The 22,501-nt window shown below is 41.5% G+C and overlaps 1 protein-coding gene across 1 annotated transcript in view; it reads right to left on the bottom strand.

The window, feature by feature from the left end:
- Nucleotides 1-22,300, bottom strand: part of LOC134614641 (probable E3 ubiquitin-protein ligase HERC6) — a 66,197-nt gene extending 43,897 nt beyond the window's left edge. Inside the window, exons 1-10 of the mRNA XM_063458644.1 lie at nucleotides 22,041-22,300; nucleotides 19,870-20,029; nucleotides 13,763-13,839; nucleotides 12,380-12,607; nucleotides 11,484-11,578; nucleotides 4,638-4,765; nucleotides 2,933-3,087; nucleotides 2,589-2,665; nucleotides 1,573-1,691; nucleotides 127-186 (exon numbers count right to left, since the gene is read on the bottom strand). Of these exons, the coding sequence (XP_063314714.1) occupies nucleotides 127-186; nucleotides 1,573-1,691; nucleotides 2,589-2,665; nucleotides 2,933-3,087; nucleotides 4,638-4,765; nucleotides 11,484-11,578; nucleotides 12,380-12,607; nucleotides 13,763-13,839; nucleotides 19,870-20,029; nucleotides 22,041-22,266 (1,325 nt within the window). The 5' untranslated portion in view covers nucleotides 22,267-22,300. The remainder of the gene's footprint in view (nucleotides 1-126; nucleotides 187-1,572; nucleotides 1,692-2,588; nucleotides 2,666-2,932; nucleotides 3,088-4,637; nucleotides 4,766-11,483; nucleotides 11,579-12,379; nucleotides 12,608-13,762; nucleotides 13,840-19,869; nucleotides 20,030-22,040) is intronic.
- Nucleotides 22,301-22,501: the final 201 nt, after the last annotated feature.

Genomic DNA, 22,501 nt, shown 5'->3' on the forward strand with positions numbered 1-22,501 from the left:
GCCGAATTGCCGAAGTCCCGAATTGCGAAAATCCCAAATTTCGGAATGCCGAACCGAACCGAAAATTTTCCCCATGCACATGCCTAGAAAGTAATGATGGAAAGTCATCATTCAAATCATCCTTACCTGCTCTTTAAGAAGCTTGCAGTGAGGCAGGAGGGAGAAGAAAAAATTGTGCTTATCTCCCTGTAAAAAGTAGAAAAGAAAAGATTATGTTATTTACATAACCTGGAGTTTTTATATAATATAATCTAAAATAGATCTTCATTACACACAAGGTTAGTTACTAAAGTGAGATTTGTTGGAATTTTAATTGAATTCAAAGTAAATTTGAAATCTAAGGTCAAAATAAGTCACTTTCATTTACTTTGCAATCACAACAATTCTCACTTTGGTGAATAACCCATTTAATGTAAATTTCTTAGATATATTGTATAATTTAGACATGCATTCTCTTTATCACATGCATTATACCTTACCAACCGACACCACAGTGTCCATAGAATATGTATGGGCAAACAAAGCAAAAATATTTTTCACAACCACCCAAGTGCCATTATTAATAGCGCACACCTTCCAGTACCAGACTTGGAGTTATACCAATACAGTATTCACGTAGAATGTTAGTACCAAATAAGTACCCAAAACCATGCACAGATCACCAACAACACTGCAAAACCATTCTATAACACATACAGCACATGCCAAGCCAACTATGCAGCTTCCAAATATGTACAAGAGAAGCAATATATTCTTATATTACTGTATGTATTGAGTAACTACGCACCTGTTCTCCTTGAAGCCACTTATGAGTTTGTATTTATGGGTATTGGATAGAGGTGGGAGGGCAGGGGCCAGACCCTCTAAATTGACTCTCTCAGTAGTATTAAGATTTATTTAAAGAGTCACTCAATCTTTTTTTCTAAAGAAGCAAATATTTCACAATAAATAGATTGCATTTATTCTGAGAATAAAACATCATGTAGTTTAAGTGAGAGATGCCATTATGATCTTGAGCTGGAAGTATCCGTTCTTCAATAGGCTGCCCAGTTGCTGATAGTTGCTGATAGTCACTGTTAGTCACTCATTGCTATGTGTAGTTAATTATATATTTCAATAATTTAGACAGAGGCTCTTCGTAGGTTCCCTTTATATTTTCATACAATGATGTAGTTTCACAAAATAGTGATAGAATTTCCATTCCTGAATGCCGATTAGCACTCAGACGGCCCCCAGAGGCTGCAAAACGTGCAGCACTACTGTTCAGCATCTCCATGCTCTTCATTGAGATGCTGAACATTCCTCATAGAGATGCATTGACTCAAAGCAGTGGGTTGGCTGAGATAATAAATTCTAAAGATATCAGCCAAGGAGGAGGATCAGGGGCGGGGCCAGCACCGGCAGACTTGTGTGGCGTTAGGAAAAAGATGATTTTTAACACTACTTAAGTGGGGCAAGGGGGGTGCCAGCCACTTTAATAGTGTTGTTAATGTTTGTATTCGTGCCCCTATAGTGTTCCTTTAACATTACTTTGCCAGAATATATGTAATTTACAGGATGTATAAATGCTACCTTTTTGCCTCCTGATATTCTTCACTTCCGTTTTTCGCATTCATCCACTTGTATATCACGGTGCTGTCTACTCGACTGATCTTCTGCAAACTGTCAATCAATGAAGCTTGTTTAGAGTCCTAGAACAAATAAAGGAACACTTGCTTACACATCTTTACTCTCTGCAACACATTTATTTAGAGCAGCACTGCCACCACACCATGATTATTTCATTCAGACACAGCATGTAAAATACTCATATTGACTGTGTTGATATTTCACTGACACTTTGTGACACTGGGCAGAGCTACCACCGTCAAGCTGTGTCATTTCCCCCAGCCATCACAGTAACAGCCGCACGTAAATTCGCTCTACCCATGGAAGATGCCACAGTCTCAGAGATTTCTCCATAGACTTCACTGCTGTACTCTCACTCATTGTTTGCCTGCCCCACCCCGGGCACCGGATCCCAACAGCAAAGTCACTGTTAAGGTCTTTGTAAATTAAATTATTTTAAAAATTATTATAAAAACTTTTATCTTTAGAAAATCTATCTATAATTTGAACAATTTTCTTTAATTTGTTTTCATCTCATTAAAGGTCAACTAATGATATCAAAAGTACGATTTCTTCAATATAATTGTATGACGAATATAGAAGAAAACATATCTAAATGTTCTATTTATTTTTAACACTCCTCTTGCCCTATGTCTCAGAGGCACCCTAGGTCAGGGCTACCCAATAGGTAGATCACTAGATGTTGTAGAACTACAACTCCCATGATGCTTTGCATTCCTTTAGAATAACAAAGCATCAAGGGACTAGAACTACAACATCTGGGTATCTACCTATTGGGCAGCCCTGCCCTAGGTTCTATATAACTGTTAGGGCTGGTGCTACAATATGTAGAATTTAGCACTTGGCTTGTGCATGCCAGTCTGTCATTCAATTGTTTCATAAAAATGTGACCAAACAAGATAAAACCAGTTTCATAATGAAAATGAGAAACTATTAGAATTAGAATATGGATAAGTAACCTGTTGTTGATTAGTACAGCTTGCAAAGCAGACATTATTTCCGGCAAAAATCCTTTTGACATAAATATCCGTAAGATCTGGAAAAAAAGACATAAATATGGTCATGGATCCATCAAACCAAGATGAGACAGTTACAGGCTAAATTCACATTGTGAGATGAGCGACTGAGTGACAGGTCACATTAGCTACACTTCTGGGGCTAGATACTGTGACATGAGATGAGTTTATCTCTTGTCCCCATAGAAGTCAATAGGAGAACTGCTACTAGATTATAAGAGATACACATGTTTCATCCAATAGAATCCAGCCCATGATCTGGCAAATTACACAAAAATCAAGCTTACCGTTTGCAGAAACCAGGCTGCTGATGTTAAATTCTTGTGGCTGCTGTGAAGTTTGGGCTTGGTCATTATTTGAAGCATTATCATCTTGATGCTGTGAGCCAGAGCCAAAGGAAACCACCCGATTACATGTGTAGACATAAAGCAGTGTGTGATAGCTGCAGTCAAAGAAAATATGTACATATTAGGCAGCTCTTTCAATAGCAAGTTTCATTCTAGCTTTGTAAGTTGAACACAAAACTATTTTAAAACATCTTTAGCTTAATGAAGCAGTTATGGCGTATAGATCATGTGGTGGGCTTAACACAATGTGGGCATATGGTGGAATGAATTCCCATATTTTTTGCTGAGCTAGGTGATTTATAGTAGCCTTATCACATTTAAAAATGTATTTTATGTGTGCGCTGTAACTTAATCTGTATCAAGTATGAATTTTGGTTACTATGGCAGCCCTATTCCTGTGAAATGCATGTTTCGGATGTGCCCCAAATCCTTTTTGTCATTGAACTGAGGAATGGCATCAGGGGATTCTAGGCAACCATATAACTCCAGTTTTTAGAGCTGTTGTGGTTAGATTGCTTAGAGGTTTGTTTAAAGTGAGAAAGAAATTTACAAGTTACAGATATAGGATAAAACCCAATATGTAGCTCAAAGTGAGTTGGAGAGGTAATAGGGGCATAACTCGGAATACAAATCAAAACTAATGAGAGAAGGATCCTATCTAAGAAAGGACCCAGTCCCAGTGAAATTACATTCAATTTAAATCATTCTAAGGTAATGGTTCAAATACAAATCAACGTTATATGCATAAAGGTATAAGAAGAATATGTACCTTCATGTATATAGCTTTTTGGTTTTCGAATACTAATAAAGTTTATTTGTATTTGAGCCATTAAAGGGACACTCTAGGCACCCAGACCACTTCATCTCATTTGAGTGGTCTGGGTGCCTTGGCCCTCTACCCTTAACCAAATTTGTCAAAACACTGTGTTTTTTGCTAAACCGCAGTGTTTTGATTAAATTGAAAATCCCACCTCCAGCTGCCTTCTCTTACCTAGCCGCTAGATGGTGCTTCCGCATCCATAGGAGAGGAAAGGTGAGTTACGACTTGCGACGCCCCCACGCACTGTATGAGGACGTCGCACATCACGTGGGTCTAATGCAGCTTCACAAGGAGATTCAATGAATCTCTACGTGAAGGGTGTGAGGCGGGGCGCTTCGTTAGATGCACATGCGCTCTTGCTTCCCAATGATTCCCAATGAGTATGAGCTCATTGGCGGAGGGAAGGAGGGTGGGTCAGCTGATCGGATGACGCGGAAGGGGGTGTAGACGACGGAGGATGGATGTGTGACGCGGCGCTGGAAATAAGGTAAGAATTATAATATTTATTGAAGTTTATATGTCTTGCAAGGGGGGTTACAGAGGTGCAGGGGATGGGTAGAATTTAGTTTGGGAGGAAAATAAGCTATATTTTCAGTGAGTACAATTTCCCTTTAAGTTAGAATTCTTTAAATTGGAGGTAATTTCAGTGGGATATGGCCCTTTCTTTTATAGATAAGTTAATTCTCTCATTAGTTTTGATTTATTGGTTTCTTTAAAGTGTTGACTTTTTATTGGTGTGGATAGTAACTGCTTTGAGAACCGATCTAAACTCCAAGAAATAAAGCATTAAAGACACAGAGCCCACGGAACACATTTATATCATACCTTCCACAACATATCTGGGAAACCTGGCCCTCATATTCTTCTATCTTTTGAGGCACTGGTGTTGAGTTTCTGGATTGTTGCCCGAGCTGTCCGTATGTGTCATCTCCAAATGTGTACACACTGCCCCCCTGTTAATAATAGAGTAGTACATGCAGGCGTAATCAGTGATATTCTGTGATAGAGAAATAAATAAAGACGCTCTTCATATCACCTCTGTTAATTTATTGTATTCACCACTCAATGCAACACCTTTGGCAATGCACAGTTTTATCAGTAAAGTGTAAATTTTATGTCAAGACACGGAGGCTCATATTGCTTAACCCTTTCTTTACTGTCCACCAATAGCAGCAAAGAATACAAACAGTAAGAAAAAATGGTAACCATAGTGATAGACCACTCCCATACCAAGTCCCAGTATAATAGTCAGCACCTCCCCACACAATTCCTCTTTCTTTGCTGCTACCAGTACATGACTAATTTTCTTCCATATTATCATTGCCTTATTGTTATGTATACTGTTTTGTTTGCATTATTGACATCATCTCAGTTGGTTTCTTGTACCATTCAATTGTCTTATTGCTTGTAGTTTCATGGTTTACTTATTTGTTTTTCCATATAATGTGCTTCTATCATATTGTGGATTTTATTGTGTATGTTATCTTTGAGCCCAGGGTTTCAGACCCCTTTTGGCATTATTTTCTGTATCACCTATTACTTGAACTCCCTCAGTTTCCACTTATATTTCTCAGGCTGTTTGTGCCTCCATTATTCCTTCTCCTGTCTCTTTGGCACCCTTTGTGCCTATTTTCTTCATTCCGTTCGGCAGATTCTTCATGTAGATACCTTGCCGTTTGGCTATTCACACGAATACCTTACTATTCGTTTGTTTTCCTCATTCACTACCTGGTTCGCCTATTGCCGCGTTCGACTTTTTCATGCGAACGGCCAGCTAGTTCGTCTGTTTTCCCTTCTATGTTTTTCATCTATTTTATCACACAAATTCGCTTCTTTCTGCTGAACGTTGGGCTCTTTATTCGGCGATTTGTTAGAATTTTTGGCGCGAATCTCGCGAGATTGCCGGCAGGCCATTTTCTAACATCCTGTTTCACAGACTCTTTGCTATTCCTCGTGTCCTCTTCCTGTCTGCCGGTCTGGACCCTGGTGAGCTCCCTAACTTTACCCTCCTATAAAGTATAGCTAGCCAGAGGTGATTAACTCCTGCTAGTTGATGCTATCCCTGTCAGTTTAAACTTCACATTCATTTCAGCAGCATATATTAATATATTTATACCACTTATTTACATTTGTGTCATTGGGATTATTCTCACAGCTTTTATTATGCCCAAGTCTAAAGGGTCTGCCACCCCACTTTCCCCTGGGGATGTACCCCATGTGCTGGATAACCCCAACTCGGCCAGCTCTGGCCCCCCTTCCTCTGCAGGTGACCCTATGTCGGTACCTGATGATGCCCAAGCCCTGGCACTGCTCCGTTACGGATGCCATTATGGCCGCCATGGGATCAATGTCCTCGGCCCTTTCCCAGACTATCTCTCAGGCCTTACTGGCACGCCCTGTGCCCGCAGAGGGATCGGCCACGCCGACGCGCTTAGCGCGTTCTGCTTTAAACCCTACTGGGGACATTCCTAGAAAGGCTACGGCCAAATCCAGACACTTAAGCCCCTCTGCCTCCAGAACCAATACAACTGGTGTGAATATATCCACCCATGACAGCGTGCCTATGTCACGCAAGACAGACTTTCCACACCAGGCAGAACGGGCGCGGCACTGGAAATGTGCCAGTGCACATGCAGAGAGCGACTCCGACTCAGAAATCAGGTCTTGTGAGGAGGCTGAAGCTGAGTCCGTAGATGACTCCAATGATGAAACTGGCGGGCAGGACACTGACCCCTTTGCCCCTGCCCTATCAGGGTTGGTAATGAGTGGCTCTCGCAGCGACTCCCCCGCTACCGCGGGTTCCACCCTCATGGATCCGTCTGGGGAACCTATGTTTGACCCGGATGCTCTCCATCACCCGAGGTCGGCAGAATGGCTCCCAGCCGCTCATGTAGCAAAGTACCTTGAGAACTGGGTACGGCGCCCCCTTAGTAAGGCGGCACGCAACAAACTCAGGGCAGAATGTCCTAGGCCCCTGATTTCCAGTAAAGTCTGTGAGACCCCCATTGTTGACCTCAAAATGACCAAGATGGGTTGGAATCCCCGCAAGGGACAAACACCTGGACATTTTTGGTCCTTTGGCTAAATTATTTGACCTGGCTGAACTAGCCAGAGCTGAAAACAGGCAGGTTGACCCGGAGGAACTCCGTGGCTGGGTACAGAGGGCGATCTGCATAGCAGGCAGTGTGAACGCATCCCTGTCTATAGAGCGGCGTAAAGTCATCCTCTTTAAAATTGAGCCCAAATTGGCTAACCTCGCCCTTACTGAGGCGGGCAAAGATGCCAAGGGCCTGTTATTCGGAGAATCCTTTATCAAGGATCTGGGGCGCTTTGTGGGTGCTTTCACAGCCCTGGACAAGGCCCAATCCTCTATGAAGAGGGTATTTCAGGGACGGGTCTCTACCAGGGCCGGCAGATTCAGGGGCCGTCTGTCCGGCCGGTCAAACTACCACGCCTGTGGATCGGGAAGGGGCTCCTACAATCAGAGACCACCTTATCAGGAGACGAGACACCAGTCCCCTTTCTTCCCCTCTCGTGGAAGACCATAGCACTCCAGAGGCTTCAGAGGGAACCCCGGTTCCAGACGCCCTTATGGTAAGCTTACACCTACCTCATGTTTTTTACAATATCTGTGTAAGGGGCAGACTCCATCATTTTTTCCTTGTTTGGTTAGACATCACTTCAGATGCCTGGGTTCTGTCAACAGTGAGGGGGTTTCACATAGAACTGGTAGACACCCCGTGTCATATTCCTCCCCCTCACCCTATTGTACTTTCAAGGGCAGACCGTGCCTTATTAGACGAGGAGCTATTGGCCCTCCTCACGAAGGGAGCGATAGAACGGGCCCCAATGTCCCCCACCGGTGTTCTCAGCAACATCTTCCTTGTGGAAAAGAAAGGCGACCAGATGTGCCCAGTTATAAACCTTCGGGCCCTAAACACCATAGTATGCTACCGCCACTTCAAGATGGAGGGCGTTCATCTCCTGCAGGAATTACTCCTACGAGGAGACTGGATGGCGAAATTAGACCTCAAAGATGCCTACTTAACGGTCCCAGTGACCAAGGCATCCAGGGACTTACTATGCTTCCTCTGGAAAGGCGACACTTGGCGATTCACATGCCTCCCCTTCGGGCTCTCGTCAGCTCCGTGGTGCTTCACCAAATTGATGCGCCCTGCCATGGCTTGGCTGCGCAGCCGAGGAGTATGACTGATGGTCTATTTGGACGACATCCTCCTCATGGCACAGGACCGTGTGGTCCTCCTGAAGCACCTACAGTGGGTTTCCTCCTCAATTGGGAAAAATCCTGCCTATCCCCTTCCCGACGCATGGAGTTCCTCGGGTTCACAGTGGACTCAGAAGCGGAATCTCTCAGCCTCCCTCTGGTCAAAATACGCTCCATCCGCAAGGAACTATGCCGCACCTGGCACAACTCATTGGCTTACTGGCCTCCTTAATCCAGGTGGTGTTTCCAGCCCCTCTCCATTATGGTGCCCTGCAACGCCTGAAGATAGCACATCTTCGCAACGGGGCTTCATATACAGACTTGGTCTCCTGGATTCGGAAACCCGAGACGAATTGACCTGGTGGATCCCCAACCTATCCGCTTGCAATGGCAAGGCCATCTTCGGTTTACAACCGGAATTCACGGTGGATTCGGACGCAAGTCTCCACGGTTGGGGTGCCCACTGCAACGTTGTGACTACCGGAGGACGCTGGTCAGAGGCCGAATCCCGGCTCCACATCAATGCCCTGGAACTCCTGGGCAGTTCCTTCGCGATCCGGAGCTTCGCAAACGGGACCGCCAGTGCGTGCATCAGACTGCGCATGGACAACATCTCAGCAGTTCGCTATGTCAACCACATGGGCGGCATGCACTCAGCTATGCTGGCCTGCTTGGCGAAGGACTTCTGGGCCTATTGTTTGGCCAGGGATCTGATGGTCCAGGCAGAATACCTCCCCGGTCTCCACAATACCCATGCAGACCGGTGCTCACGCTATCTGACAGCAGCAATTGGGAATTGGATGTAGGGGCGTTCTCCGCTATCTCGTCCCTCTGGGGACCTTTTGCCATCGACCTCTTTGCTTCCAGGCTCAACGCCCAACTGCCCCTGTTCTACCCGGCCGCGGAAGCAGTGGATGCCTTCCTGCAAGACTGGTCCGGCTCACACCTTTATGCCTTCCCTCCATTTGCCATGATCCCTCGGGTTCTACTCCAAGTACGACGCCAGATGGCCGACTTGGTCTTGCTGACCCCATTCTGGGGTACCCAAGGTGTTCCGGACGCAACTCGACGCCTCCTGGCAGATGCATGGGCTCCCGGCACTAGACGATCATATGGGACCGCTTGGAGAGCTTGGACTGGCTGGTGACTGGCTCGGGACTTGGATCCCATTTCAGCTCCTGTGACGGCGATGCTCCAGTTCCTCACTTCATTATTCGAAGCAGGTCGGGCATATCGCACGATTAATCTGTATAGATCAACCATCTCTTCGGCTCACCAAGGTTTCGACGGCTGTCCTGCAGGCCAACACCCCTTGGTGTGCCGCTTACTTAGGGGTTCGTGATTCGGACCTCACCCTGCGACAGCTGTCGGCCAAATTGGTTTCCCTGTTCTGCCTCATTTCGTGCAAACGGGTCTCGGACGTATGGGCCCTGGACTACGATGCTAGGTCTTTCACCCCGGACGGGGTGACCTTTAACATCTCCAGACGGACTAAGACGGCTATACGTTCAGTCTCGTATCCGAGTTTTCCAACTACCCCGATGTTATGCCCAGTGACCTGATTGAGAGAATATGAACTTCGAACGAAGACCCATCGGTCGACATCGTCCCCTCAGCTCTTTCTCTCGATTCGTCGACTCTTCGCCCCGGTATCAAGCACTATCTTGGCTCGTTGGGTGAAATGGATAATGTCCCTGGCTGGTGTGGATACATCCATCTTTAGCGCTCACTCCACTTGAGGGGCATCAGCCACATCTATGGCATCTTCGTGAGCACGCATGGAAGACCTGATAAGGATGGCGGACTGGTCCAGAGAATCCACCTTCAGGGAATTTTACTTTCGGCCTCCACCACGTTTTCTCTTCAGTTATTGCTCAGCTTTAAACTAGCAATATGAGCCTCCGTGTCTTGACATAAAATTATATGATTTTGCTATTACATGACGAAAAGTCATGATTTTATGAAAGACACGGAGGCGAGTATTGTCCCAATCTATAAATTATTTTTTCTATCTTTGTTTCCCCCCCTGTTGTTTTTATATCCCAGGTCGGTAAGTATTGCATTGTGCTCCACATTAGATGACCTGCTATATGCATCTGAACTACTTATGTTATGTATGCTTGGGGGTTCTTAGTCTGGCATTATGGACACTATGTTGTCTTTGATTTCCAATATTTTGTGTCTTGGCATGCGCAATTGGTTTAAGTACCGATTTAACGTTTGGGCTCCTGTTCTTATGTTTTCACAGGTTGATTCTGCGCTTTTGACGCTGTACAGAGATCCTCACTTCTTCCCAAGACTTCACCACGTTAGCTGGAGATCTATGGATGGTACTGTGATGGACTCCCTATCGTTGACATTTCATCACTTGTTGTTGGTTTAGTTCCAGTTCACAGATGGTTCCTGACAGTATCCGGCTGGACTTCGGGACGTTTTGACCTTCTATGCTCTGGACTGTTCCTCTGTTCCTGTTGGCTGGTTCGGTGTTGCATCTCCAAAGAAAGAGGAATTGTGTGGGGAGGTGCTTACTTTTATACTGGGACTTGGTATGGGAGTGGTCTATCACTATGGTTACCATTTTTTCTTACTGTTTGTATTCTTTGCTGCTATTGGTGGACAGTAAAGAAAGGGTTAAGCAATACTCGCCTCCGTGTCTTTCATAAAATCATGACTTTTCGTCATGTAATAGCAAAATCATGTAATTGTCAGGAATAAAATTGTAAAAAATAATAAAAAAGCTAGATTAACTCAGACATGCTTACAGTTCATACGCATTAAGTGAGCAGCGCACATACAGAAATAAAGCTTTGAATCTTAATCTAAAATATTTACAGGTACCAATTTGATGGGAGTGTACCTGTCATCAGCCTCAGGAAGTCTGAGATATGTAAGTCCTATGCCGCCCTGAGATTTAGGCCTTGCTGGGCACAGCTCATAATGCCAAGTGTGATTTCTCACATATAAATCTACAATATGCCAGTTAAGTTAATTGGTAGATGGTGTAATAATACTGCACTGATTTCCTTACTTGCTTTAATTTCCTCTGTAATAACAAGAGGTAGGTTTAACTACTAAACTGTCCCTTGTTAGGAATTGACTAGAGATTCTCAAATTTTGGCTAAAATAACTAAATGGAAAAATAGGCTAGTTAAAATAGTGCTTATTACACTTATCATACAGTATATTGATGAGGCACATGCAGAAGGCATTCATTTTTTAAATTTAGTTTAAAATAAAACGTTTAGCCTTTAAAGGAGAATAATGAAAGTCCTTTGATCCGATGAGTGATACAAAATTGTAAAAGTGGGACAGTTACCATAGAAATCAGTGGAATTATTGGGGCCATCTACTTTTACAGCTTTGCATCACTGTTCAGATCACGGTACCTTAATCCCTCTTCCCAACATTTAAAGTCTTTATAAACATATCCACATATTCTGACTTGCCTTAGTAAGTACAGCACTATGTTCGTCCCCACAGCTAATGTAGACCACACCAAGGCTTCTCAGGGAGCTCACAGCATGGGGATTGAATACGCCGGCTAAATAAATAAAATACATTAATATTAATCTACTTACTAAATAATGGGTGCTGGACAGATTTTAAAATCAAAGAAAGTTTTAAAAATTAGTTTCATTGTTTTTTTTCTCTAAAATCTAATTTTATATTTCTGTTTGAAGAATTGCTTATATCCACCATTACATTGATTTGATTTTGATCATGTAAATAAACAAAGGAAAACCTTCTATATTGTAATAGTTGATCATATTTTGCTTTCAGTATTTTTGATAGTAGCTCTATTAATAGAATGTTCTAAACACAAACTCAAATGCATGGGGCTGTGTGTCTGAGTAGACCGCTTGGTGGCTTGGGGATAGCACTTACCCTGTTTTCTTAACCCGGATCTGCCAGTGGTATGATGGGATGACATTAGGTATAGTATAGAAGTGTATAGAAGTGTAGCATTCTTATTATGCCATTGAACTGGGAATTCCAAGTTAATAAAAAGAGACACATGAATGCTTAATAATTTATTAATGCTCTGTCAACTAATAGAAAGTTTGTTGTAGGTGATGTCAGCTACAAGTTCAGTAATTTGATTATTTAATATAAAATTTTATGAAATATGGATTCCAGACAGGAATTAGATTTTTTTTTTTTTTTGACTTTTGTTTATATAACATTGCAAATATTTCACATACTGATTTTTTAGGGACTGTAATTTGTATTGTATTTTCATAATTTCATAAATTGATTAATTGTTTCCTTTCCCTGTGTATCTGTAACTGTTCACCTGTATCTATATAATTAATGTGTTTATGACTAAAAATATGCATCTCACCTCTGGAGACATCAGTCTTAAATCCAAGTTGCCCAGCGTTATTTCTTCCCCATCCAAACACGGTTCCTAGCATAGACAAAGCAAAACTCTGACAGCCCGCTGCTGTCACCTGGACCAAAGGAATCCCCTGCAGCGACTTCACAATCTGTGGACTAGCTTGATTTGGCACCTTCTTGCCTAAGCCAAGTTGCCCTGCGTTGTTCTGTCCCCAGGAAAACACTCTGCCATCTGAAAAATAACAGGAGGTAGAACAATCAGGACTATATTTTTCATATTACTTAACAGGGATTATGTGTTTTAACGTTCCCTAGCCAGCCATAGGTATCAGTAACATACAGCTGGGGATCTGATCTAATCATTGCTAGAAAAATGTGGCTTTGGTAATGAGGGCATCCTTTATGGATCATCAACATTATCAGAGTTCCTCCTTAAAACATACTGTCTCAGTCGTTAACGATCAACAGTGGAACCTTAATAAGTGAGCTCCCAGTGACAGGGTCATCTGTATCTAGAGGTAAAAGCTTCCTCATTGGGCCTAAGTTTGGCTATAGTGAGTCCTTACCAGATTTTCTTTAAAATACAATAACAGAGTTATTCACAAAAGTGTAAATTGCCAACAACTGTGCAGGTAACTGCAGATTTTAGGCCAAATCTGGAAAGATAGCCAACATGGAAAGTAGCTGATTCAGATCATTTTACAAGTGTTCTATTGTGACCTAATATTTGCAATTTCCAGATCAGTTACCAATTTAGTTTAGAATATTATCTATTTATCATACACTGTTGAAATATCTTACTTTTGATTGGACCAATAAAATTTGGGAACAAAATGTTTTCACGAGCTGCTCCATATATGAAATTTAAAACATTTCTTTATTAAGCCCTAAATGTGATTAAAGGAAAAACTCCTCAACAATGTTTATACCAAATTCTAATTGTTACTTTATAAAGATTACAATATTTTACAATACGTTATTATTTTGTTAAAGTAGATAAACAGCAAAAATTTTCAAAGTCAGTTGTGTTTCCAGTTCTGCTATTTTGGATTCAATTTTTAAAAAAAGTTAGAACTCACTTTTAATTTTTAACAATTCACACTGCACTGATTAAAATTGAAGTAATAGTATAGTATACACACCATAGGCACTCAAAATGGCATCAAACTACTTGAAGTTGATAAGCTTTGAGGCCAGTGCCTGCTTTATGCTTGAGCGTAAACTGGCAAATTGTTAAAATTAAATAAAAATAATTCAATCCCTTTTTAAAAAAAAAAAAAAAAAAAAAAAATTAAATTGATTATGGTGTGCAGGTGCTGTGGTCAATAAAGGAGCAGATTTGTCATTTAATTGCAATAATCTTCATAAGTAGTTTGATGATATTTACCTTCTGAGAGAGCAACGGAATGGAAATGTCCACACGATATCTGTATTATTCTGGTATTTGAAAGCCCAGATATTCTTCTGCAAGTCAAAAATATACGAATAAAAATAATGAATTTGATTTACCCTTTTTTATAATGCTCACATCTTACAAATCTGTAGACAAATCTGCATAATTTGAGAATTGTTTTAACACTGTTATTTTGGAGTTCTTTTTCAAAATCCATGGTCTGATTAGAAAGTAGTTTCAATACTGCAAAAGAAAAATTGTGGGGTTGGAGCTTAACAGAATACTGAATGTGGCGAAAGTGACCTCACCACTGGTTTTTGGAGATGACTACTTGCCAGCCGTTTACCCTGTGACTATGGCCCCTTTAATTTATTGTGGTTGAGAGACCTTATTTCGCCTGGGCAAAACTATGACTTCCATAGAAATTCTGAACCCCTGATCTGATCTGGGTGATTTTGGGATATGTTGGTTACCCAGATCAGGGCTATCAGGGGATGTAAGATTTATGGGGATATGTTGTGTTCTGGGCTTTATAAAAATGTGTGTTTTTTCTGCCTGGGGATAGTTAAGTTAATGCTTTATCTGCCTTAATTATATCACAGGCAGAGGGGAGGGATTGTGTACTATATGTGGGAGTGGCGTTCCTTATCACATTGTTTTTATTGGCTTGCATACTTTGTGTCCTGTGCCCAACAAGGTCCACCTGGGCGTCAACCTTGTTGGGAAACTTGCATAAAAGGCCAGTGTGTCCCATTAAAGCTGAATTCCTGTTTTACCCTCAACATAGAGTCTCGTCTCATGTGTGGGGGAAAAGGCTGCATCTACCCTGGGGATTGCTATATCACTATACTCCCCAGGGATTATAATTACTAAGCTCTTTTAAGAGCTGTTCCTGCTTGACTCTCTGGAGGAAGAGAGGTCCACTGGAACCTGGAGCCTTGTCGTAGGTCCAGGGTGGATAGGAGACGGCGAGTTCCCAGCCAAGCTGTAACGCTGGATGTGGAGACTGCGGTGCTGATGGTGTCTGGTGGGGTGCTTGGAGTCCTCGGTGAGCACTAGGAGCATCTGTTGGCGGAGGTACCCAACCGGAGCACAGGAAGCTCCGTTACACTCACCTTCTGGGGCTCTAACACAACAACACATATCGATGAAATATCTTTACACTCCACAGCTATCCATTATTGCTTTTGACAGCAACAGCTCTCATTTATTATGCTCCATAAGGTTTCTTTGCTGCCACCATCAGCTGCACAAATCCTTACCCTGGTCTACAAACAAAGAACCCCAAAAAGCCTTGGCCTTTCCAATGGGGACACTGAACTGTAAATTGCAACCTAGCTCCTCAAGCTTCTACAGTGACAGCAAGCCAGACAGACAAGATCCAGGAAAACTAATGATTTATTATCTTTTCACAAATATTGCAGTTCTATTGTGGCTCTTGCCTTTATTAATGCTTCCGAATGTCCGAATTGCTGAAGTGGCGGATTTCGGAAGAGCCGAACCAAAACGCATTGCCGAAGTGCCGAATTTCGGAATTGCCAAAGTGCCAAAGTGCTTCAGATTTCTGAAAAGTGGTAAAACAGGAAAGGGAGGGAAAATTAAGGGAATGATGACAGGAATCTAACCCTAGCCCTAGCCATAACCCTACTCCTAACCCTAACCTAACCCCAGCTCTACCCCCTAACCTAACCCCTAACTCTACCCCTAGAAGGGTTATAGGTAGGGTTAGGGTTGGGGTTAGGGTTGGGTTAGGGGTAGGGTTAGTGGTAGGGTTAGGGGTTAGGTTAGGGGTAGGGTTGGGGTTCGGGGTTAGGTTAGGGGTAGAGTTAGCTGTAGGGTTAGGGGTTAGGTTAGGGTTTGAGTAGGGTTAGGGTTGGGGTTAGGTTAAGGGTAGGGTTAGGGGTAGGGTTGGGGTTAGGTTAGGGGTAGCGGTAGGGTTAGGCTTAGGGAATTGCTGAAGTCCCTAATTGCCAAATTACCAAAGTCCCAATTTTCGGAAGTGCCGAACTGGCGAGTTCCCGAATTGCTTAAGTCCCGAATTTCGGTTTGCCGAACCGAAGTCCCGAATTTCGGAAGTGCCGAACCGAACCAAATTTTTTGCCCATGCACATCCCTAATGTTTACCAAGATATCCTTTAACTCTTTGAAAATTTAAAATCTCTCTATCCGGGAGATTAAATCCTTGCTACAGGTAGGCAAAGGGTCTTAAATTATTATTAAAGGGGGTGAGGACTGACCATCATGGCCGCCAAACATGTTTGCTGTGAGCTCTTAACAACCTCCTTTATATTGCGCTACCAACCGAGATGCCATCCCCAAAACTCACCCAGCCGGGTGCCGAACTGCTTCCTATGATAGGGGAGACCTCGGAACTGAGCCTGGAGACACACGCACCGGACCTCGGCCAGACGCCGCTCCCGAGACTGGCACACCAGGCTGGTCCCACAGAGGGTGGGTAACGCACAAATCACCCGTCCCCCCCCTCTGGACCAGCGGGTGTTATCCCGGTCCCCGCAAACTGCACAGCAACCACACAACCATGATACCGCAAAGGCAGCCCAAGAGAGGCCCACGAGGCACACCTAAGATAGCCGCCGGCCAGGAAAAGCTACAGCCACGAGCAAGCCGGGAGATCCTGGAGTGGCTGATTTCTTTTAATGCCAGATTTGAGGCACTGTGCCAGAACTTTTGGAAGCGACTCGCCACAGACCTCAGGTGACACTGTCCCCTACTACCCCAAAACGCTACAACGGCAGTTAATCTCTCGCCTCATCCAGGGCCCACCCCAAAGCATGGCACACCCCTACCCGCACCCTCTGCAGCAAGGGGGAGTGTAAATGATGGACTCTATGCCCTCTCTTCTTCCAAGTTGTGGGACCCAAGTGGTGGTAACTTCCCACAGCCATCCATACACCCCGGAGGGATTTCCGGAACTTGGCAGACCCAGGGGCCCATGATCCTGATGAAGGAATCAATGGAATACAGGCCTTGAGCCGAAGACGCAAGGAGCGGAGACCTCGCAGACCCTTATGCCGGCAGCAGGACAGTACACCTACCCCTTGCAGACATGACACCTGAAGAGATGAAGAGAGAACAGGGATGTCATACAAGCCGGGGCATGAACTAAATATGGAAATGAAGGGACTACCACTCCAATTAGTTGGTTGAAAGCCACGCTCCCACAAAGGAAGGCTGCTCCAACTAGCTGAGACCCATCGGCAGTGGCAAATACTACCTACTCATTGTTTTCTTTAGACCTGTTGCCAGATTAATTTATTTTTATTCTTTTTTTTTTAAATACCACAATGATTCTATAACGCCACCTTACCTCTTTCCTAAACTAGCTCACTCACACCGCCCCTCCCCTAGGCGGCCAGCCATGGGCCACACTACCACTTTACACAGTCATATTGACCCCCAATAGGCCATTCGGAGCAATGACTCTACCCCCCCAGGCCTTGCCCATAAACATGCATAGAGAGGGCCTCATGGGATGTGTACCCTGCTTATTTTACAAATCGGGCAACCACATCTCATGTGTAATACTATTGACCCTCCGTGCCTAATTGGCTAAGCATGGTTTACCTACTCACTTATCTCACAAAGCGAGAACCTTTTTGCCTACTTGACTAAGCATGTTTTACCTATTATATGTATCCCAAACATGTACTGGCGGCACACCCAGCATGTTGTTTCCATTGCTATGCAGGACCGTGCCAGTAACCCTGGTCCTAGTGCTCCCTAACTCTTGAAATACTAATCTCTAACTTAAGCTTAGAAAGGTCACTACTGATATAATGTGTAGCTTGACAATCAATGCACAGTGTAACATAATGTCAGAATTGCCTAGTGATTCCTTACAATTAACCAGAAGCACCACTGCTAACACTATTGGTTTAACCTGCATAGTAATATAACGTTGAAATACATAAACAAAGAGGCTGTTATACCCTGCAGTTTTAGCATCGATATTGCCTTCTCTATGTTATGCATGCCATGTGTTTTAAGTGCTATAAGTCTCTGGTTTACTTTCTGTATTGTTTTATCATATGCCTCAATAAAAACAAAGATTGACCAAAAAAAATATATATATTATTAAAGACAAAATCATCTATTTTACATAAACATAATTTGTGCCATTGTTCCAATTGTATATTTATTGATATCTATTGCATTTTCACGGATTACTTTATTATTTAGACCTAGTCTTTTTCTAAACTTCACCCCATTTTCAATTAGTTCAGAATACATTTTAGACACAATTGGATTATTTAGTATTTTAACTTCTTCCGGGCTCTTATGTTTTCCAAATCAACAAACTTAGATAAGTGTTGTTCAATCCTATACTGTTTTTCACTTATAGCACTCTTTATTTGAATTTGAATTATATGTGCTATCCTACTTGCATTTTAGTATTGCTCAATGTTCGGCATGCCCAACCCTCCTCCCCGAGATGTTTTTAACATGAGAGTTCTCATATTTACTCTCGATGGTTTCCCTTTCCAAACACATTTCCTGAATCCCAACTGTATCATTTTTAGCCATCCTGGTGAGTGGAATCAGTCTAAATCTAATCTAAAAAGTCCATATGGGGAGCACATATGCCTTTAAAATATTTACTCAACTCCACCAAGAAATCTGTATAATCTTCCATTCATTCATCTGCTTGATAGTTTGTTTTAATAAAGGTAAATTTAAGTTTATTTCAATAATGTTTTAAATATCTGTACAAATTTGAATATTACATGAGAGGGCAACAGATGTTTTAAGAGTCAATTTAAATCCCAAAATATTTGAAAACATCTGTACAATAGACATCACCACATTCATAGAGTTGAATGGATCCTGCAAAATTAATAACATTGTCCGCATTAAGATTAATCCTTAAGCTAGTTTGAGAGATTTGAAAATCGCTGGCCCCACCACCATCATCTCTTATGGCAATTGTCAGTGGTTCCATGGTAATTATATAAAGGAGTGGAGACAATGGGCAGTCCTGTCTTGTTCCATTCCCAAGAGTAAACCCTCCAGAGCTAAACCGCTTTGCTGTCGAAGGCTTTCTCAGCATCACGTGATGGAGCCAGGATGAAAACTTTTTCTTTTTGAACAGCATCCATTATGTCTATTAATCTGGGTTTAGGATCTTCCATGAACAAACCCACTTGGTCCGGATGTATATTATCCTAATAACCATATTTAGTTTGGCAGTCAAAATTGAAGAGTAGAGTTTCATGACCACATTTTGCAAAGCTATTGGACGATAATTAGTGACATCCAGACTATTTTTGTCCTGTTTTAAAATAGGGACTATATCAGATTATAACATCTCTAGTGGCATAAATGTATTAATACCAATGTAATTAAATACTTTGAAAAGCTGTTTTTTGATGTTGTCCTTAAATTATTTATGAAATCTGTTGGAAAATCCATGCGGTCCAATTACATGGATAATCTTCTCCTCCTTGATGGGGGTATTTAACAGATTTATTGGTTCTTTTCAAATGTTTGGAATAGTGTGTTTACTTAAAAAAAATGTTAATAGTATTTCCAGAAGGAAAGTTGCATAAAGTTCTATAGAATTCCTCAAAAGCTTGTCCTATCTTATCCTATCATAATGGTGTTACCCTTGTCGTGTTACTTATATATACATTTGTTTGATTTCTCTTTTTTTATTTTATTAGACAATATTTTATCAGGTGAACTGGGAATTCTAATACAAACAAATCCTGTGTCACAAGCATTTACTTAAAGTGGATACATCAGAATTCAGGAAGCTCCCACAGACACCTTAAGAAACGCAAACAAAGCAGACAGTGTGTATCTTCTTGGGTGGGGGCTCGAACAGTCTAAGCTCTCAATACTTATGGTGCCTTAGCGTTTTAAAATTTCTTAGCTGGATTTGCCCAGAATCTACCTTACTTTACCTTACATTTAGCTACAGCCATATTTACTCCTCTGTATAGGATATTCTGGAGAAGAACTCTGAGTGTTGGCCTTCAATTTCCTGAACTTCTTATTTCATGAACTCCTGCATGATTATAATTAAAACAAAAATACTATAACTTTAATGGTCAATGATGGCAAATGGTAGCTTAACGTACCTTGGAATAGGATTTCTTTGCTTTGATTGTCCTGTACCAAGCTCCCCTTCAGACGCTTCCCCCCAACTGAACACATTTCCTTGGTTGCACACTGCCATGGAATGGTTTGTACCACAGCTCACGTCCACAATAGTCTGGGCTTCCAGTGCAAGGATTTGATCTTTCATAAACAGAATAATGATATGTTTGCAAGTATAATATAAAAGTATATTTCATATACATGAAAGAATCATGTACATTTAAGTATTAAACACCATACAGAATAAGTTCTACTTAAATATGATTTAATTAATCCCACATAGGGATATTACTATATGCAAAAGTTGATATACTCCCGGTAGAAACCAGAATTCTTACATGGTAAACAGATAGAAACAAATAATAATTGAAGAAGAGAAATTGAAAACCCTGTGAAAAATCTATTAGAATATTTACTGATAGAACGGTGAAGCAAATATACGGTACACAAATAACCAATGAGGAATAAAACATAAAAAAATGACTATATTAATAACAACCTGTTTATTTTTATTACCCACTGAATAAATTGTTGCTTTTGGGGCTTCATTGTATTCTAAGATTCCTGGCGTAGAGCTTTAGAGTACCAATTAGAAAAAGCCTGTTTGAGTATTTTTTTTTATTGGTTATTTGATTTCTTCAAGACCTGAAACCAGGTCTTTATCAATCAGTTTATCAATCAGTGTGTGAAACTCTGTGATTGAGTGCAACCCTCTTTTTTCTCTTATCACACGTAAACTGATGTCACATTTGGCAGATAGTCCCGTCCATGTCACTTCCCACCTAACAGAAATGTATGTTTGTGTTAACGTTCAAGTAGTATAACAAAACAGCACTATAGACATTTATTCCCACTATAGTCTCTTCGTTCTTTCAGTGCTGTCTTTGTAGAGAAAGAGATGAGGGGGTGGTATGAAGCCTGTAATGCCCCATATTGTACAGATACTTGGTTAGCTGTGCTACGTGTACGTGGTCATTTGCAGACATATTTCTATCGTACATTTTGTTGCAATTTTTTTAAAGCTACATTCACGAAAATGTATTTATCCTGGCTTTACGGATTCATTAATCAGAGTTGTATAGAATTCATGCGGTAATTGCACAATTCAAATCTTTATAAAAAAATTCATCAATAATTCTACAAAAATTGTCCACCATTTTTCCGCCTCAGTTATTTAGACCTAAAATTGCATTTTCTTGCATTTATTGGATCAGCAACTCTCTAAAAACTAGTAATTCAGTAAAAACTTCATTGGTTTGTTTATTAAACTCCAGAAAGTAGCATCAGTTTGTTAGTTTCGGTATGGTAAAACATCTGCTAATATTTTTTCCTTTGATTTCCAGACACAGGGCAGAGAGAAGGGAGGGGTAGAAAGGAAAGTGAAAGCTAAAGTCAGAGAGCAGACAGACTGAAAACATGAAACGAAACTCAGCATAGACACTCCCCTTTCAAATACTGACAGATAGAACTAGGTATGGAGATCAATGATCATTAGGTAAATAATTTCTTCAAAGATAGGAAGGAGGAGGAGAACAAATGTCAAAGCGGACTAAGACGAGGAAATGAAACTCAACTAAAACACATTCTAGGACACCTATTTCCAAAGCAGGCATTGAAACCCATGGTCACTTCCTCATACTTCCTCAATTAGTATGGTTAGTTTGACATATCACCAATAAATACACAATTATTCTGAAAACCTGGATTGCCATTGGCCCCGAAGGACTGGATTTGGCTTGGATTGGAAATAGCCCTTTTTTTTCTGGACAGGTCTGTCTAAACAGATGGTCAGTAAACATTCAGAATCCCCATTTATTTAAAATGTAGCATGCGAAGAGACAAAAACTCTAATATCTATTTAAACCAACCAGTTGTGTCTAGTGGATATTTATTTACGTGTTTTACTATTCCAAAAATAAGTCTTTTTATATATGTATTATATGTGCAGACGTGGCATTGTACTGATATGAGTAATCTTGCCATATTAGATAACTATGTATACAGCACACAAGCTGCACTCTCCGTGGAATTTTTAAACATTGTGAGTTATCAAATTGTATCTTCAACTAAAAGGTCATTAAACGTAAATTATGCATAACAATAAAAAAATGTTTATTTTATTTATTATTTTTTCTCATGCGTCTTTGTTTACCTGTGTTACTGTGGTTGGTTCTCCTGCCCAACTGGCCATATATGTTTTGGCCACAGGAAAAAATAGTGCCATCTTCCAGAAGAAAAACAGTGTGCTGCCCTCCAATTGCCACTTTCTGGACCTCAGCCTTGTCTTGAAAGAAGTAATTATCTTGAAAATGAACTTTAATATTCTCCTGACTTTCCAGAGCCAGCTGGCCAAATCTGTTATCTCCCCAACAGTACATGTTTGAGAGTGATGATGCAGAGACAGAGCTGCACTTTATATAGCCCACAACACACTGACTGGTTTCCTCCCTGGGTAGAATAAAGTCTCCTCCTAACTCATGGCATAACTGTTCCATCCCATTTTTCCTAGTTACAAATTGAATGAGGATAATGCTGGAAAAGACTTTATCAATTGCTTTAATTATTGTAAAATATATGAGATTTTATTTTCAATGTTTTACTTGCTGAGTAATT

This window comes from Pelobates fuscus, chromosome 6 (assembly GCF_036172605.1).
Source record: "Pelobates fuscus isolate aPelFus1 chromosome 6, aPelFus1.pri, whole genome shotgun sequence".
Lineage (NCBI taxonomy): Eukaryota > Metazoa > Chordata > Amphibia > Anura > Pelobatidae > Pelobates > Pelobates fuscus.